Raw genomic sequence first — 19,998 nt, 5'->3', positions numbered from 1 at the left:
TGTTTGGGCTTTGCTCAAAACCCACTCAATAAATTAAAATTGTTATTAGACTTAAATTGCAGGAAAGCATCCCTCATGGTTTTGTCTTAAATCAGTTGTTGCTGAGACTTTAAAAGTTGCATCTATTTATCAGACCCATTTGGCATTCTAGACCTCCTTACCTTAGATAAGTGGTTCTTAACCTTTTCACTTCTGTGAACCCCCGCTCATTCACTGTTGTAAGCTGGGGACCCCATTCTAAGCAAATTCTACTATTTGAATCTCAAACGGTACACAAATACAGAATTAAGTATACATCAGACAAATAAACGAATAATTAAATACTCTACTTGATTCACAAAAAAACGAACATTTCACTTTAATAGGAAAATTAGAGCTTTCCAAAATGTATTTTTATTTCTAAAAGATACAGAAATGGGTTAGACTCAAGCATATTGCGTTGTCTTAGTTTCTCCTAATGCATGTGGTACTTTTGTCCATTTATTCCAGTGCTTGGATTGAGGCCACCAATCAATCATTTTAGATTCTGTTTGTTGCACTTGACCTGCTGCTACAAATCAAGCTGATAGCAACTTAATTTTTAGCCTCTGTTTTAAAATTCCTTCACATTTGCAGAGCATTTTATCATGTTCAGTTTTACACTTTATTTATATAGAATGTGTTAACCTAGTAATATTTTCAAAACAGTCTCGGACCCTCTTAATAGGCATGCAGACCCCAGGTTAAGAACCACCACCTTACATCAATTAGGTCAATCATGGATTGTTTTCTAATTTAAAATGAAAACATTTCAGAAGGCATTAATTTGCTGATAATATTGGTAAAACGTCCTCTTCTTTAGGATGCACATTTTAGCACTGTGACTACATAGCTTTGAGTTTCACAAAGGAACTTACAACATATAGCACTGCTGTTTCTCATTGCCCTACAATCAGTTACTTTTCAAAGTAGAAAAGAACGTCTTGTAGGATCACTGTAATTTCTTGTGCAATAGCAAGTAGCTGCTCCATGGCATGTGTCACATTACATAAACATCCAATTAACCTGTAGGTTGTTGTAGTCATGTGAGCATTGGAGTTTGTATATCATTGGTCTACCCAAAACCCCAGATTCCTTTAACATTTCATTAAGTTTCCCTTTGTCGGAGCAAGCCTTTTGACATGCAACAGTATGCCATTTAGCAACAAAGTGTCTATCTCCTGACATCCATCGGGAAACCCATGACAGACAATTGTTGCCCTAGGGCTTCTTGGTTTACGACGTTTAACGATTCCATTACTTAGATTATATTAAATTGACTTTAAAGTTAGCTTCCTCTCTGCATTTGTTTTAGATGTAGAGCTTCATGTACTCTGCCACATGAAGCACGGAATATCCCGGCTTATCTACAACGTGATGTTTGTAAATTAAATGGCATTTTACATTATTTTAGAATATCATACATTTGGCAAAATTCTCATCTGGGTGCACTGATTAGTTTTTTCACCTATCATTAATTATTATCATTTACAACTACTTAACTTTCTGTTTTAGTTCAAACATAAATCTGTATGCAATTCTAGAAAAGAATAATTATACCTATGTGAAATGTGAGTACTAAGTTTAATGTTTTAATTGCAGAAATTAGTGAAAGTCAATATTTGTTTGCTTCTCTTCTCAGATCTGTTTCCCCACGTTCACCAAGTAGATCGCCAGGCCGTTCCCCTGCACGTTCTCCAGCACGCAGGCTGGACGAAACTGACGAAGCTCAGCTTGAGAGACTGTACAAGCCTGTTTTTGTGCTGAAACCAGCCTCATTCAAGTGTGCTGAGGGACAGACTGCAAGATTTGACCTCAAAGTTGTTGGAAGACCTATGCCAGAAACCTTCTGGTTTCACAATGGTATGTATTAAATATAGTCAATATTGTCTCTTAAAAATGAAAACAACTTTCGCATTTGGTGAATCTCACAGGATACAAAATATTTTGTTCACACAGGTCAACAAGTTGTCAATGATTACACTCATAAAATTGTCATCAAAGAAGATGGCACACAGTCACTGATTGTTGTTCCTGCTCTACCACCTGATTCGGGTGAATGGACAGTCATTGCCCAAAACAGGGCTGGCAAAACTTCAGTCTCCATGACCCTGACTGTGGAAGGTATTTGCACATCTAGAAACACACATTTTTAGAAAATAGTTAGCATAATTTTAGAATCTCTTACATTTTTAAATGTGTTTGTCTTTTCAGCAAAAGAGCACTTACTAAGGCCACAATTTGTGGAAAAATTGAAGAACGTCAATGTGAAAGAAGGTAGTAAACTAGAAATGGCAGTAAGAGCGGTGGGCAACCCTAATCCTGACATAGTATGGCTGAAGAACAGTGACATTATTGTGCCACATAAATTCCCAACCATAAAGTAAGTATTTGTAATAAAATAGTCTGAGAATAAAATACAAGTCAAATGTTGATTGTTTCATACCATAATTGCCTTATTGTCTTTTGTAGAATTGAGGGGACAAAGGGGGAAGCTGCACTTAAGATTGAACGCACAACCAACAGAGATGCAGCCTGGTACACTGCAACTGCCATCAATAAAGCTGGACGTGACACAACAAGATGTAAAGTTAATGTTGAGGCTGAATTTGCCGAACCAGAACCAGAAAGAAAACTAATCATTCCAAAGGGGACATACAAAGCAAAGGAGATTGCTGCCCCAGAGCTAGAACCACTTCACTTGCGTTATGGACAAGAGCAATGGGAAGAGGGAGATCTTTATGACAAAGAAAAACAGCAGAAACCATTCTTCAAGAAAAAGCTCATTTCAGTAAGGCTCAAGTGTTTTGGGCCATCACACTTTGAGTGCAGGCTTACACCAATTGGAGATCCAACAATGGTTGTTGAATGGCTTCATGATGGCAAACCTCTTGATGCTGCCAATAGACTCCGTATGGTTAATGAGTTTGGATATTGCAGTCTTGATTATGAAGTAGCCTACCCCAGAGACAGTGGTGTTATCACTTGTAAGGCTACTAATAAATATGGAACCGATCATACATCAGCCACTCTTATAGTGAAAGATGAGAAGAGCCTTGTTGAAGAATCTCAGTTACCTGAGGGCAGGCGTGGACTGCAACGCATTGAAGAACTAGAAAGGATGGCCCATGAAGGTGCTCTTGCTGGAGTATCAGATGGTGAAAGGGAAAAACAGAAACCAGAAATAGTTTTATTTCCTGAACCAGCTAGAGTCTTTGAGGGAGAAATTGCTCGGTTCCGGTGTCGTGTGACTGGTTATCCTCAGCCAAAGGTCAACTGGTACCTGAATGGACAGCTCATTCGCAAAAGCAAGAGATTCAGGATCCGATATGATGGTATCTATTATCTTGAAATTGTTGACTGCAAATCATATGACTCAGGAGAAGTTAAACTCACTGCAGAAAATCCCGACGGTGTAGCCGAACATGCAGTTAAGCTGGAGATACAACAGAAAGAAGACTTCAGATCTGTTCTTCGTCGGGCACCTGAATCTAAATTTGTGTCTCCAGCGCCTGAGCCTGGAAAACTTCAGTTTGAAGTGAAAAAAGAGGACAAACCCACTGATATTACAACCAAAGAGTTTGTGAAGCTGAAGCGTGCAGAAAGGATAACTCATGAGAAGAAAACTGAAGAGAGTGAAGAACTGCGCAGTAAATTTAAACGAAGAACAGAGGAGGGATATTATGAAGCAATTACAGCCGTAGAGCTCAAGTCTCGTAAAAAAGATGAAGCATATGAAGAAATGCTAAAAAAGACAAAGGAAGATCTTCTTCACCACACAAAAGAACTTACAGAGGAAGAAAAGAAAGCACTTATTTTGGAAGGAAGTATCACCATTCCCACTTTCAAACCAGACCGGGTTGAGCTTTCACCAAGTATGGAGGCTCCCAAAATCTTTGAACGTATTCAGAGCCAAACGGTTGCACAGGGAGATGAGGCCCACTTCCGCCTGAGAGTTGTGGGGAAACCAGACCCTGAATGCCAGTGGTTCAAAAACGGTGTCAAAATTGAGAGATCTGACCGTATTTTCTGGTTTTGGCCCGAAGATAATGTCTGCGAGTTGGTGATCAGAGATGTCATTGCAGAAGACTCTGCCAGCATCATGGTGAAAGCAAGCAATGTAGCTGGTGAAACGTCAAGCCATGCATTCCTACTGGTTCAAGGTAATGTAATAAACAGGGGTGCTTATGTTAAACCGTTATTGCATAATTAATAAAAATCGTTGCAATCAGCAATTTACATAAATGATCAAATTGGTGGGCAGGAAACAACCACCGGCATTTCAAGCTCACATAGTGTAAAACAATGGGCACTAGCCAAGATGTTAATGTTAAGTTTAGGTTTCTCTATTTGGCCATTTGCAACATTATTTTCTCTATCAATTGAGAAAGGCAGTTAACTCGTGGCTATTTTTCAAGGCTCAATTAACCACACACATAATTTTACGTCTTTCCCTAAAATGCCAAAAAACCTTTACAACAGAATGAAACCTTTCTAAAATGGTACTTGCTTTCGGCTTATGAATGAGTGTTGTGGCAACAGCCCCAGAGGGCAATGCAAGCAAGGAAAACTGGCTTTAAGCGCTGTTGATGTGTAGTGAAACACAACTATATTTGGGGCATTCTGGACCACGGCTACTCCTTGGTCTCGGTACCACTGCACCTGCTGCACTATTAATAGCTCTGCCCCTCCTATGAATGTTAGTCCTACCAAACATATCGTCAAACACCTCTTTATTTCATTTGTAGGAAAACCACAGATAACCTTCACCCAGGAACTGCAGGATGTTGTTGCCAAGGAAAAGGACACAATGGCTACTTTTGAATGTGAAACTTCAGAGCCATTTGTCAAAGTGAAATGGTTCAAGAATGGGACTGAGATTCACTCTGGCGATAAATACAGGACACATTCTGATCGCAAGGTCCACTTCCTTTCTGTCCTGATCATTGACATGTCTGATGCTGATGAATATAGCTGCGCACTAAAAGAAGACGAATCTATGAAAACGACTGCTAACCTTATTGTTGAAGGTAAGAAAAAATGCGTCAAGCCCTTGTGTCTTACAGTCTGGAGGGCTTGCCGTTTTTTGTTGTAAGACTACTATGACTCCGTCATTTTTCACTGGAAGATTAACTTAGTTCAGCAGTCTTTAAAATATTTTACACCGTGTTTTGAAACTTTCATTACGTAAAAACAAAGACCATGATTCATTTATTGTAATATATACTACTGTCAAAAGGGAGCATTTTTAACTTGACACAAAATCAGTTCATGTGCACATAGGTCAAGAAAGGGGAAACAGAAAGGAGATTTGCATTAGATACATATAGGCGATTTATCAGTGCATATGTTTTGCTTTTTTAGGCACTCCTTTTGAATTCACTAAAACCCTTGATAACATTGAAGTCCCGGAGTCGTTCTCGGGTGAACTGGAATGCGCAGTCACTCTGGAAGACGCGGAAGGAACATGGTATCACGGCGAAAATGAGATCACACCGTCAAGTAAATATGCAATAACTTCCAGGCGAGGCCGCCATATTCTGATTGTTAAAGACGTTGTAAAGGAAGACCAAGGGCAATACAGCTTTGCCATAGCTGGAAAGAAGACCAGCTGCCAGCTCAAGATGAAGCGTAAGGAAGTTTCGTTGTATCCTCTCACGAAAAGTGATGTTTGTGTGTTTTGTTATATATTCACGCCTGTTCTCTCTTGTTGTTTAACAGCGCGCCCCATCACTATCATGCAAGGCCTCTCTGATCAGAAGGTCTGCGAAGGGGAGATTGCACAGTTTGAGGTGAAACTCTCCCTGGAAAATGTCGAAGGTGTCTGGAAGAAGGATGACCGTGAACTGCAGCCCAGTGACCGGGTTCACATCGTCATCGACAAGCAGACACACATGCTGCTGATTGAGGATGCTACAAAGGAAGATATTGGAAGCTATTCTTTCCATATTGCTAATCTCGGACTTTCAACATCCGGCCGCTTGTCTGTTTTCAGTAAGTAAAACTATTTTTTAATAGTTCTGTTTTAAAATAATTCGAATGCACTATTTGAAAAAAATTCAATCAAAAGACTCTGCTAAGATGTTATCACGTGCACTCCAGCGGGCGATGTTCCAACAAAACGAAGCATGCCCGAAACAAAATGGACTTTTCACTGTGTTTTAATCTTACATTCGCTAAGCATTCTCAAAGCCACTAGGTTCGGCTCCAAAATGCTAAGCTATTGGCTTTTTCAATGCCTTTTTTGCCATTACATTGGTGCATGTGCGCCAAGACGCATTCTGCCACATGGCTGTAATCTTGGAATGGGTTTTCTGCTAAAGAAAGCCCTTCCTTTCCTAGGATGCTGCAGTGCTGACATGACTGCATGTGTCGTGCATCAATTTGCGGCCACTTTTAATTATCCAAATCTAACATGTAGGTGGCCATTTTAGACCAGTACATTACAGGGAAAATAAAAAGTCAAACAAGTCACTCAAAGCACAAAAAAGTGAGCGAGCAGACCCGAAGCACTTTGCAGCTGCCAGGCTCTAATAACAAATTAATAATTAAATACATTTACATATATGTATATATTTTTGCTTAACATAGGATGGGGAATGGACAAAGAGTAGGGTAAACAGCACTGAAGAGCATGGAAGGGGAGACAAAAGAGCACTTTGTGGTTGCTGGGCTCGTAAAAAATAAATAGGAATACATTTAGAAAAAGCAACCTGCGAGATAAGACACGGGATGGGTCGGCGAGTATTGTATTGAGGAACTTCCACTAAAACCAAAAGATTTCCCTCAAGTATGCAGCGGAAGGATACAACTCGTCCAATCAGACCATTCTGAGACTGAAATGGCCCTATCCTGGACAAATACAAGCGTAGGGAGCAAACTTATCAGGAGCAATCAATGGAGAGGAACAGTAAGGCTGTCCAATCATGAACAAGTACCTGAACGGAAATCCACTCCAAGTGTATGTTATGAACTCGAAAACAAGAAAAACGTGCACATCTGACACCTAAAAATAAGCCTTTTCCTTCTTTGGCTACAGCTGTTTTTGTAGGTTGACATTTCTGTGACTTTTGCAGGCGTTGATATTGTCGTGCCTCTGAAAGACGTGAGGGCTGTTGAAGGAACAAAGGCTGTGCTGGAATGCAAAGTTTCAGTTGCTGATGTATCATCTGTGAAATGGCACCTTAATGATGAACAGATAAAGTTGGATGACCGCGTTCAAGCAATTTCCAAAGGAGCTAAACAGCGCCTTGTGCTCTCTCGAACCCACGCTTCAGACGAAGGACGATACAAGCTTCAAATTGGCAAAGTGGAGACCACCTGCAACCTCTTTGTTGAAAGTAAGTTTGTTACCATAAGACATAATTTGTACATTCGAAACTGGCGTCATCACCCTTTTAGTCCTGAAAAAAACAAATGCTTGATCGCACTCTACACACAAATGTGAAATAATACTGCACGCATCAAAGTTCTTTATCCCATTCCAACTCACCGACCTTGACAATTACGAAAAAGAAGTAATAGAGTCACCGTCAACTAGGCTTTAATGCCAGGTTTACCTAATGCCATGCACTAATTTACACCAAAAAACACACTTTGTCAGTTTGACCTACTGATAGTTAGAAGTAGAGACCTAAATTGATACAGTGCTACACATTTATAGAGTAAACTAACCTGATATTCAGAGACTGTCCTGTTTGCCGACACAATTATGTATTTAATTGATAGTGGCCAGAAATGTGCATGTTTGAATGCTGAAATATTTTTGTGAGTCTCGAGGTAATCCTGATGTGGGGGCAAACTTGAGTCAGTGTCTGAATCAAGATGTTTGGTAATATCACACTATTTCTATGCCAAAAAATTACCGGATAAAATAAGGTGATATATGTGCTTGCAAATGGGGGGAATATAGCACATTCTCAGTTTTGCAGACTGGAACAGAAGAAAGCACCCAGTGGTACCATGCCATAGCCCATTCCAAGGAGTGGAGCTTTACATCCAGAGGTACTAACACATCCAAAAAATGCTGCATCTGGTGGTATTGAAATCTACCTGGTGTGGCACTATCCCTAAAATAAAGAGGCACTTGAAATGAGGTTCAATATATCTTCAAGTCATTTGTGTTTTGCAGATAAAATGCTGCACCACCAGGGGCCATCATGATATTTTTAGCTAGAGTTCCAAATTACAGAAAAAAAAAATTCTGACAAAAATTGAGTGCCCTAAATATGGTTACAGAAATAACCCCCCCGAGCTAATAAAAGAAAGCAATATTTTAATATATGGAATTTTGGCTACTATCTGCCAGAATATATTTTTCATATTGAAATTCTGACACACAACCATAGAGCCATATTAGCGTGGATAAGTGTGTTAGGGCCAACTGCATTTCACTCATTCACTGTGCTCATGCACTAATTGACGTGTCATTTGCTGGTTTATTTGAGTGTTTTTTTGTTCTCATTTCTCTGCAGAAATAATGATTATTAGAGGCCTCCAAGATACAACCTGTACTGAAACTCAAAATGTCACTTTCGAAGTTGAGCTTTCTCATGCAGGCATTGATGCACTCTGGATTTTTAAGAATCAAGAACTGAAATCTAGTGATAAATACAAAATGGAGGTAGATGGAAACATCTATAAATTGACAGTGGTAAACATGATGAAAGATGAAGAAGGGGAATATACATTTATGGCTGGAGAAAAGAAAACAAGCGGGAAACTGACTGTAGCAGGTGTGTATATGTGTGATTCTACATAGTTGATATTTGTGATTTTAAAAAAATGATATGCTTTAATGTGAGACATCCTAGCGTATTCGTACATTAATAATAGGCTTTATTATTTTACACCAACCCAAACTATGGTAGTATTATTTCTTTCTAAACAATGTTACTTCATTATGAATAAAAAAAAACAGATTTTGGGTAGCTTTTCCAACCTTTGCAGAGTTTGAAGTGCTGAAAGTTTGTGTCTTTTCGTCTGCGAATACCATTATTGCACCTAACAGACATGTTCAAAGTATTAATAATGGCTGAAAACATAAACGCACACCCCAGGATGAGGCGCAGTTAGGGCATTCAGGGAGAACATGAGGCCCTCATTACAGTTTCCATGGTCTTATAGAAAGTCACTTAAATTGAGAAATATAATCTAAATATCGAAAGCTGATGATAATTTGAACAAGCACTAATATCCCTCTTAACATTGTGGCAACCACAGCATAGCAAAGCCTTGCAAAGTAGTTTTAGTCTGTAGAGTTGCCAAGACTTGTTAGTTTACAAGGAGACATCCAGCATGTAAACATAAATGGTATCACTTCAAAAGAATTTGATAACCATATGCACAGGTGATCAAAAAGAGGTACCCTAACCATGATGTTCTTTCTTCCCTTTCCTGTAGGTGGCGCAATCAGCACACCCCTTGTTGATCAAACTGTGGCTGAATCTCAGACAACAATCTTTGAATGTGAAGTAGCCAATCCAAACTCAAAAGGTCAGTGGCTGAAGGATGGCAAACCAATTTCCTTCTCTAAAACCGTTCGAAGTGAAGCAGAGGGCACTACAAGAAGACTGGTACTTGACATCACTAAGATGGATGATATGGGAGAATATACCTATCAAGTTGCAACCTCCAAAACATCTGCCAAATTGAAGGTTGAAGGTTAGTATTGCATCATATATTCATACTTCAAAGTGGGATAAGACCTAAAGGCTCCTTTAATGCCATAGTCAATTTCATTAACTTAGATTTGCATCACTTTGTGTTTACTCGTTTCTGATATGTCAAAACTGTTGCAGCCCTAGGTGATTTACACAAAGTGATGTCTTAAACAACATGCATAGAGGTCTAGAGTTTGATAACATAATGATGGCAGAAGCTAAATGACAACTCCTGGCAACACTTTAAAATCATGAATTCCTTTTCAAGTAAAGCTTCATCAGTTTTCTACTTCTGTCAACTCAGGGCTCCCAAATGTGTGCCTCTGTATTACCCTCCTCTGTGACATGGCAGTTGTTTTTGTTTACCCTTTGCTCTCCTGTTTATTTTCAGCTGTTAAGATAAAGAAAACCTTAAAGAACCAGACAGTCACAGAAACACAAGATGCCATATTCATTGTGGAGCTTACTCACCTTGATGTGAAAGGAGTCCAGTGGATTAAAAATGGTGTCCAACTCGAATCAAATGACAAGTTTGAAATCACTGTTGACGGAGCTGTTCATACTCTGAGAATTAAACACTGTACTGTAGCAGATGAATCTGTATACAGCTTTAAACTTGGAAAGATTGGTGCCAACGCTAGACTCCATGTTGAAAGTAAGTAAATTAATTTTATCCTTCATTATCTGCATGATAAAGTGAAACAGGGTGCTAAATAGCTGTACCTTCTTTTTTCAAGCTATCAAGATCATCAAGCGGTCCAAGGATGTAACTGCCCTGGAAAGTGCCCAGGCTTTGTTTGAGATTAGTGTCTCCCATGACTCCATCCCTGTGAAATGGTTCTTCAAAGATACAGAAATCAAACCAAGCTACAAGCACAAGATGATCACTGAAAGGAAAGTTCACAAGCTGGTTCTACAAAATCTCACACCCGCTGATGCAGGAGAATACACAGCCGTTGTTGGGCAACTAGAATGCAGAGCAAAATTATTTGTGGAAAGTATGTTTTGCACTGTGTGCTCAATTTGTTCTAAACTGGATTTCATGTTTTATATAATCATATTGTAAATGTATTTTAATGTTCCTTTTTAGCTTTGCATATAACAAAGACAATGAAGAGTGTGGAAGTTCCTGAAACAAAAACAGCTACTTTGGAGTGTGAGGTATCCCACTTTAATGTCCCCGCCACCTGGCTAAAAAATGGAGTGGAAATTGAAATGAGCGACCACTTTAAGATAGTTGTACAGGGGAAACTGCATCAGCTAATCATCATGAACACAAGCAGTGAGGATTCTGCTGAGTATACATTTGTCTGTGGAAATGACAAAGTCAGCGCCACTTTGACAGTGAAACGTGAGTACATAGACTTGTGTTCATGGTACCATGTGTTTTGCCAAATGTGCTTCATTTACGTATGAATAATGGTTGTTATAATCACTATTTAGTTGTTATTGTCACTAGCACATTTTTTTTAGCTCTTCTGATAAGTATTCTGATATTTTTATAAGGCAGTCAACTTGATGATAAGGATGGTCCTGCCTCATAGTTGCATTAAATAGTAGCATTATATGTAGCCTACATGACTACACTGAAATTATTAGTGTGTTGACTGATATGTGTACCTATTTGTAATGATTTACAACCATATTATTAATTACGACTAGCTGGTAGATTGCATGTAGCCTCATCTGAAATGTTTTTTCACTTCTATATACCTGGTCACTGAAGAGGTCCAATATAGCTTGTTGCATTTCTAATGTTAGGAAAGGTTTAACCAATGTATCAAGCAAGAAGTGTAATATCCAAAGAAAGTCAGAATCCCCGTGGGGAAAAAGGAACGTGGCTCACCAGTCAACCCTTACCAGTTTATTTGTGCAACCAAGAACAACTTGTTTCAGCTAACCAGTAGCCTTTGTCAAGTTAAAATAATGCACTCTCAAGGCTATAGAAATAGAGATTTCAGTTCATAGACATAAACAACATACTATGCAACAATATCTTTCTATTTATGATAACAAAAACCTTTGTTGCATTTTATATAAAAAAACATTATGTAATTCTATAGTTTTGTTGTAGTTAAATAAGAAAAAAAAAATGTTAAAGATTGAATATCATTACTTGGGTACACCACATTGCATAAATATGGAAGACATACCCCAACCCACATCACCATCTTTCAGGTTCAATACATCAACGTAGAAGACATACTTATGATGATGTCATTCTATTGTGGTAACAAAAACAATGGATACATCTCTTATTGCATTTTATATTGTTTAGGCATATTACAATGAAACAGGAACATTGAAATATACTGATAATGGTTCCTTAGTCCTTATTCTGGTTTCTCATATTATTGCAAGGGTGCGAGGTACATACTTTAATTTGTGTGCCCATATCACTGGTAATGCAACTGGTTATTAAGTCCATCAATTCATCAACATGGTTATCACATTAGTCGATTACACATTTCCCTTGTATTCCTTATTAATATTCATATGGTGAAGGTTTTTCTTCATGATATTGCACTAATTAATTGATTAACACAAGGAAATTGTGTAATCAACTAATGCGATGACCATTTTGATGAATGTATGGACTTAATATTCGTTTGCATTACCAAGAATAAGGGCACATGAGTAGAAGTTTGTTCCCCACACCCTTGAAATGAGAGGTACCTGAATAAGGACTAAGAAATACTTGTTAGCGTATTTCAATTTTCCTTTTTCATTGTGACATGCCTTTCCATTATAAAATGCAATAAGAGATGTATTAATGTTTTTTGTTACCACAATAGTATGACATCATCATAGGTATGTATTCTATGTTCATGAATTGAAAATGAAAGATGGCAAAACCGGTGGGAGTATGTCATTCATATTCATGCGAAGTGGTGCACCAGAGTAATGGTATTCAATCTTAAAATTATCTTACATAACAACAACAAAATTATAAAATTACATGATATGTTTTTGATATAAAATGCAACAAGGGCTCTTCTTATGATAAATAGCATGATATAGTTGCATAGTATATTGTTTATGTCTGTGAACTGACATGTCTATTTCTATGGCCTTCAGTGTGCATCATTTTAACTTGACAAAGGCTACAAATTGTTCTTGGTTGCATGAATATATTGGTGAGCATTGACTGGTGTGCCACATTCCTTCTTCCCTACAGGGATTCTGACTTAACTTGCTTTGGATATAAGACAGAGGCTGCAAGTACCAACACTGAGAGGCAGTGTCAGCGGCACACTTGTGGCATCTTGGATTTAAACTTTGGAATATATTTACACTTTATGTCTTAAACCGACACTGACTGGCTCTTTGAAGGAGAATGTTTAGGATGTAGGAGAAGAAAGAATGTGGTCTAGGACAAAATTAATTGAGCTCCTCTATTGCTTTTCTAAAATTATCAAATGTGTTCTGAGTTATTCAGTTGTGTATTTCATTTCTCTAATTATAGCTTGTAGAGGTCTGGTTCTACTTTCCTGCCATATTTGAGCCCTGCATTGAATATAGCAAGTGTGTTCAACGGTATTAGAGTATTTCTTAACCATATTCAAATTTTTGTTTAGATGAGCTATAAATGTATATGTTTTGAAACTTCAGTGCCACTGGCTGGTAGACCTTAATACTAGGAAATAATACCTATTTAGAAATACAAACATATTCCTGGATAACCTAGAACATGTACCTACTAAGAACTGTATTTGATCTGTTTGCAGCTATCTTGATTACGTCAATGCTGAAAGATATCAATGCAGAAGAAAAAGATACTGTGACCTTTGAAGTCACTGTGAACCATGAAGGCATCACCTACAAGTGGCTAAAAAATGGTATTGAGATCAAATCAACTGACCGATGCCAGATCAAATCCAAGCATTTGTCACATGCTCTCACCATAAGAAATGTCCACTTTGGGGACGCTGCTGAGTACAGCTTTGTTGCTGGAAAAGTAGTATCAAAAGCCAGCTTGTATGTAGAAGGTAAGTGTCCCAATTTCATTCCAATATCTTGAAGCCATCTTTATTTCGATTACATTGGTAAGCAATAATATGTGTTTTTTCCTTCACAGCGCGTCATATTGAATTTAGAAAACATATTAAAGACATTAAAATTCTCGAAAAGAAAAGAGCCACCTTTGAATGTGAAGTTTCAGAGCCTGAGATTTCAGTTCAATGGATGAAAGATGGACAGGAACTCCAAATTACTGACAGGTAATGTTTGATAGTGTGTATGTGTTTTCACTTGAAATAAAAAAACGTCTACAGCTGCCATGGTATCAACAGGCATGAGTATTCATTGCTTTTATTTTAGCCAAATCATTTAGCACTATGAATTGTACTTTCAAAACTGTTTTGAGAATGCTTACACTTGGATTTTCAATTTTGCATTAGATCATTTTGCATGCAATACGCAGAGTAATGTATCTTTATAGCATCTACTAGGATTTATCTAGTGTGTATTAGCAAAAAAGGGTACTATATCCAAAGTGAAGCACTATGAAATTTAAACAGTCTTACTGAGTATTTGTATACCAGTGATTTGATGTGCTACAATTTTACTACATTTCTTAGAATAAAGATTCAGAAAGAGAGGTTTGTGCACCGCCTGTTGATTCCAAACGCCAGACTGTCTGATGCTGGCCAATATACTGCAGTAGCTGGAGGAAATATGTCCACTGCAAATCTGTACGTGGAAGGCCGCGATGTTCACATAACCAGCATTCGTAAAGAAGTGCAGGTAAAAGTGTTTTTGTATTACAATTTTTCCTTGTTTGGTATTCCACGTCTAAATGAACACTCTCTTCCTATGGTCCACGTAATGAACAAAGTCTACGATTATAGAACAATGCAGTAGGATCGACACTTAAAAGAAGCATTCAATGTTTTAGTACACTAAAGCACAGTGAAAATATTTACTAAAGTTCACTGATTGCAGTTTAATGGAAGCAAGGAGGGAACAACCCCTGGCTTCCTCACTATTAATTTTTACCCCATGACTACATCTCTTCCCCCAAGCATGTATGATTTTTATCAGTTCCTTGCTGTCATTCAAATTCAGTACTCATGAAAACTGGCAGAGTTCCCCATCTCCAGTATGGAAAGGAAAGTGATAGCCACTGTAGGGTGAATATCTCTGGCACAGAGGTCATTGATCCACACTTGTAATTTATAAAACAAAAAGTAATTAAGAAAAAAGTATTTCTGACTAAAGGGCTCCTACTTTCGTTATACTAACAAAGAAACTGACAAAACCTCTGGAGAGAACTGTGTCTCCAAACAAAATTGAATATGGACAGAACAAGAGCCAAACAAACATACTTGATAGCTGCATGTGGTGGTAGGAGGTGGTATCTCTCAATTGCTTTAAGTGGTAGTTATTCTACCTGGTCTGAGTCAACATAGTAGTAAAATGTTTGATTTCATTTTACCTTAATGCTCAATCCCAATCAAGGATAAAGGAAAACTCTGATTCTGATTTTTACATGGTTTCCTTTATTGTTTAATGCACGGCCACATAAAGAGCAATTTAATATCAATATCTTAAGAACTTCTCTCACACCCAATTCAATCCATCACATAATGTTTCTACACTACATAGCTCATTAGGTTTTTGTGACAAAAATTGGAGAGTATTTCATCTCAATGGGAAGGCCTTAGAGAAGCCAATTAAGGGCAGGTGCATGCCGGAGTAAAACTCATCATGGTGTAGCATCGTCAACCACACACTATCACAACTACCCCAATTTGACCCACACCGGAATGTATTTTGGTATAACTTTGACAGACATGTTCATCTATTGACATCATAAAAGGCTATCCAGAGGTAGTAACTGCTACTCCTGGCTTGTCTTTTGCTACTTTGTTACCTCACCTCATAGGGGATCATAAAGGCAATGGCTAGAACACAGAAAAGGGCTCGAAGAACCCTGTTTCCTTCCTGCAGTTGCCACTCCTTCTCCTTTCTTTAGCCTTATAACAGTGAATAGGAGGCTGTTCATAGGTAACAGGTATGAACACGGTTCAACCCTATGATGGCTTTTGGGCCTGATGGTGATGCCTCTTTCCCTACACATGACATTTTTGTGAATTGACATCCATGGGTCTGACTACTTTGTAATGGATTAACACATCCTATGGCATACATTTTCACTTGAAAGCATGAACTTTAGTTGATGTTGCAAAGAAGGTTCGGGTTCCTATCGACCCAAGCATATACACTGAAAACATTTAGATTGTGTTTTATACAACAGTAAATGTAAAATATTTTGAAAAACAGTGGTTGGGAAAGTTGGAGGAGTTTGCCATATTTTCATGAAAAAATCATTTTTTAAAGGTTGTTGAGAGACAGCGAGCTGTGGTTGAGTTTGAAGTCAATGAAGATGATGTAGACGCTCGCTGGATGAAAGATGGCATTGAGATCAACTTCCAGATTGAAGAAAGATACCAATATGTAGTGGAGAGAAGAGTGCACAAAATGTGCATCACTGAAACCAGAATGAGTGATTCTGGAGAATACACCTTCCTGGCAGGCAGGAACAGGAGCTCTGTTACTCTCTATGTAAACGGTATGTACAGTTTCCATGTCCAAATCAAACATGTATTTCAATGTTTCTATAACATCATTTTACTGGTCAAGCAATATTTTATTTCTTTCAGTGAGATTTCTAAAGTGTTTATGATGTTTTACAGACTGTGACACCTAACCCACCTTTATAGCATGATTAAAAGAACATTTTTTTAAAATAATTAGAAGTTTAGTACCTTTCAGTGCACTTTTTTGTGTGCTTTTCACATACTGTTTTATTACAGCTCCTACTAAGAGGAGAGCTGTGTGGTCATCATATGTTGACTCCCTTAGTCTTGATATATGTAATATTTGGTGACCGGTTTCTTTGATTTGTATAACTTGCACATTTCCAGTAAATGTCTGGATATCTGTTACTAGTCAAGAGGGAGTACTGTATATACATAAAGTCATGATAATTTAAAAGACAAAACCACACATACAGGACGGTTTTGCTCTCCTCCCACCCACTAGTTTGCTAATGGGTGCTGAAACCTTAGCTTTCTAAATAGAAATCACCTTCTTGTTGAAAGCATATTATGATACATGGTCACTGATAGCTCCCCCCCAATCCCTCTGGATTTCTGTGATGAAATGAAGTGACCATGCCACATCCAGAGTTTGCAATTGATTTAAAATTTATAGGCTGGGCTGTAGTTCTTTGTACAATTAAAAAGGAACATTTGGATCACCCAGCCCAGCCTGTAGTTCCTTGTACAATTAGAAGGGCACATTCGGATACTACAAGCAAAGGAATTTCCTAGCATTTGTCAAAGAAGTCAGATCTGAGTAAAGATAGCCTGTATGTTGCCCTTTTCACCAGTTCAGAAATAACATATGAAGCAGATAAATACTATAATTCTCTAATAGTTCACAGCAATGAAAACAAATTATTTATGCATGTTAAAGAATTCCTTATAACAGTAAAAAACAATGATTCTCTTAAATGTAATTTTATCTTTTTAATTCCTTATTTTAAGGTCCCTTGCAAAAATAAAAGTGATTATTGTCATAAAGGTTTAGGTGCACCTTCTGATAACTATGATGCTTTGCCTGCATTCTTAGTTTGGCACTCAGGTACTGCTGGAGGTTGATTAGTATAAAAACATCAGTGCAATTTCTTCAGTGACCTTTTCGGTCTATATATGAAAACAAATAAATACACAGGGTGTCATTACAACCCTGGGCAGTCAAACTACCACATTATGACCGTGGCGGTAGCACCACGGTTAGACCGCCAGCATCGCCAGCATCGCCAGATCACAAGTTTTTGTCAGTCTGGAGGTGCTGGTGGTCCTAATATGCCAGGGCAGCGTTGCAAGCAGTGCTGCCCTGGGGATTATGAGTCCCTTCTCTGCCAGTGAAAGGCTGGTGGAGACGCGGTGTAGGGGGTTCCAGAGGGGCCCTTCACTGCCCATGCACTTGGCATGGGCAAAGCAGAGGCCCCCCCGGCCAGCCCCATTGCGATGTTCACTATCTACACTGAAGATCGCGATGGGTGCTGGCACACCCTAAGCACTACAGCATTGCAGCTGGCTCTATTATGAGCCAGTGTCAATGTTGTAGGCCATTTCCCGCTCAGCCAGTCCACCCGCTGACCCAATGGGAAACTCTTAATGGGGCCAGCAGGAAGGCAGCCGCACTGGCGGCAACCTCACCCTCAGGACGTCGGCAGATGGCCTTTTCCATCCACCAAAGTCATAATCAACCCCACAGTGTTTTTAAAAATGTGTATATGGATCTCTACCCAACGAGCTTCAAGTGAGCAATGTGACTTTGTAAAAATTGTTATTACATTAAAATGAGCTGGCAATATTTTTTATTTAACTCTGAATCTTTCTGAATGGTACCTAAGAGTTTTATTGTCAGTGAAAACTTCCAAGTCCACAGAAAGTTTTATCAGGTCAATAATTTACAGTGTTGAAAATGTTTTTAAATATTATGATGTTTTTAATTGTACAGCAACCACATTCAATGTAATCTTCTAATGTCACCATACGTCATTGTGTGTTCTAATTACCTGATATGTTATATTTATAGCTCCAGAGCCACCTCAAATTTTGCAGGAGCTTGAGCCAAGCACGGTGGAGTCAGGCAAGCCAGCAAGATTCTGTGCTGTAGTGTCAGGCAAGCCTGTGCCCAAGATATCTTGGTACAAAGAGGAACAGCAGCTGTCTGCAGGATTTAAATCTAAGTTTCTGCATGATGGACAAGAATACACCTTGTTACTCATTGAAGCTTTTCCTGAAGATGCAGCACTGTATACATGCAAAGCAATCAATGACTATGGAGTGGCCACTACTTCAGCATCACTTACAGTTGAAGGTAACCTGCTAAATAAAATATTTTAAATTCTTCTGAAAATTGTATGTTGTGTCTCTTACACTCTACAGATATATCATAAAAGACATTTCTCTTTGTGCAGTCCCAGAAGTTATCTCACCTGATTTAGAAGTCCCATCGTACCCACCTACCATAATTGTACCAGTTCGTGATGTCATTACTTCTGAAGGACAATCAGCTTGCTTTCAGTGCAGAGTTGCTGGCACAGGTGAGAACAATTTTATCATTCAATTTAAAATAAAGTACTGACATATGTCTAGAAAGGAAAAGATAGATTCATAGAGCACACCGGGGTTCCTATGATTTGTTTTTCCTAGCAATAACTATATTTAATCTACATAAACATCTCCTAAAACTCTTTTTTCAATACCAAAGTCTATGCTACAAGATTCATCCTCCATTTTGCTGACATCTCCTTTCCCTTCATGAAAACTACTACCCAGATTTAATAACAATTGAGCTATTACAAGGTCATACAAAGCAGTACAAAGCAAAGAACTGGTAATTACTTTCCGGTGAAAAAGATACTATGCTCTAGAAAGGTGCCTCTTTTTTAGTACAAAAGTGTTGTGCATGAGTTTGTGTTAACAGACATTGCTGGTGTGTTACAGTACAGGCACCCATAGTATGTGACACAAAGCCAGATGTACTAAGATATTCGTCAGACCAGATGTCTTACCAAAAACGAATTGAAGGCAGTGCTCTCAAGGAGGAATGTTTTAATTCCTCCTACAAACCACCCTCACACTGCATGTGTGTTTACATTCATAGCACACACTAATGCATGGGATCTTTCTATTTGACTAGCCATGGACATTTTTACCACAAGGGTTTCCTGTACTGCAAATCCTGTACACCTGTTTGAGGCTGTGCATTGTACAAGGCAGCTTTTAAGTGCATCAGCGCAGGGAAAGACAGCACCAGGGCAGTCTTGGATATGGCTCTGCACTATGTTTTACCCCATGCGCATTGCAGCACAGCAAAATAAACAATAAATATAAACTGAAAATTAGTAATTGTGCCGCACTGTTTCAGAATCTTCCTTATCAGACTTCTCTGCCTCATTTTAAATATTCTTCAGGCCTCTTTTAAAACCTATGTATGCATATCACTCATGAATGATTTGTGTGTTTTCCATTTCATGATGTGTTTGAGTATGTGTGAGACAATATAATTAAACACCTCCCATTACAATTAACATTTAAATCAATAAGTAAACTCCTGAAAAGAAGATGACTTATTATGTTTTCTGTATCATCTAATTTTCACAGTGGATTACTTCCACCTTACGGCAATTAAAATGAATTCACAATTTTATAGTTATACACACAGAAAACATCAATAAGACAAAGTTGTCATTTGCAGATCAACATATTTCTAGAAAACGTGCTAGGTTTCAGCA

At 38.3% G+C, this 19,998-nt stretch overlaps 1 protein-coding gene across 1 annotated transcript in view; it reads left to right on the top strand.

Moving 5' to 3' along the window:
* Window positions 1-19,998, top strand: part of TTN (titin) — a 371,797-nt gene that overhangs the window by 43,290 nt on the left and 308,509 nt on the right. The window contains exons 21-39 of the mRNA XM_069225433.1: window positions 1,661-1,881; window positions 1,978-2,142; window positions 2,233-2,401; window positions 2,491-4,181; window positions 4,767-5,048; window positions 5,383-5,649; window positions 5,740-6,012; window positions 7,095-7,358; window positions 8,493-8,753; window positions 9,421-9,681; window positions 10,072-10,335; window positions 10,418-10,678; window positions 10,771-11,031; window positions 13,409-13,669; window positions 13,759-13,900; window positions 14,261-14,426; window positions 16,023-16,254; window positions 18,294-18,578; window positions 18,679-18,804. Coding sequence (XP_069081534.1) covers window positions 1,661-1,881; window positions 1,978-2,142; window positions 2,233-2,401; window positions 2,491-4,181; window positions 4,767-5,048; window positions 5,383-5,649; window positions 5,740-6,012; window positions 7,095-7,358; window positions 8,493-8,753; window positions 9,421-9,681; window positions 10,072-10,335; window positions 10,418-10,678; window positions 10,771-11,031; window positions 13,409-13,669; window positions 13,759-13,900; window positions 14,261-14,426; window positions 16,023-16,254; window positions 18,294-18,578; window positions 18,679-18,804 — 5,852 coding nt within the window. The remainder of the gene's footprint in view (window positions 1-1,660; window positions 1,882-1,977; window positions 2,143-2,232; window positions 2,402-2,490; window positions 4,182-4,766; window positions 5,049-5,382; window positions 5,650-5,739; window positions 6,013-7,094; window positions 7,359-8,492; window positions 8,754-9,420; window positions 9,682-10,071; window positions 10,336-10,417; window positions 10,679-10,770; window positions 11,032-13,408; window positions 13,670-13,758; window positions 13,901-14,260; window positions 14,427-16,022; window positions 16,255-18,293; window positions 18,579-18,678; window positions 18,805-19,998) is intronic.

The sequence above is a fragment of the Pleurodeles waltl genome, chromosome 3_1, assembly GCF_031143425.1.
Source record: "Pleurodeles waltl isolate 20211129_DDA chromosome 3_1, aPleWal1.hap1.20221129, whole genome shotgun sequence".
Classification (NCBI taxonomy): Eukaryota; Metazoa; Chordata; class Amphibia; order Caudata; family Salamandridae; genus Pleurodeles; species Pleurodeles waltl.
The sequence above is the reverse complement of the archived record's forward strand: the minus strand, read 5'-3'. Positions and strand labels throughout refer to the sequence as shown.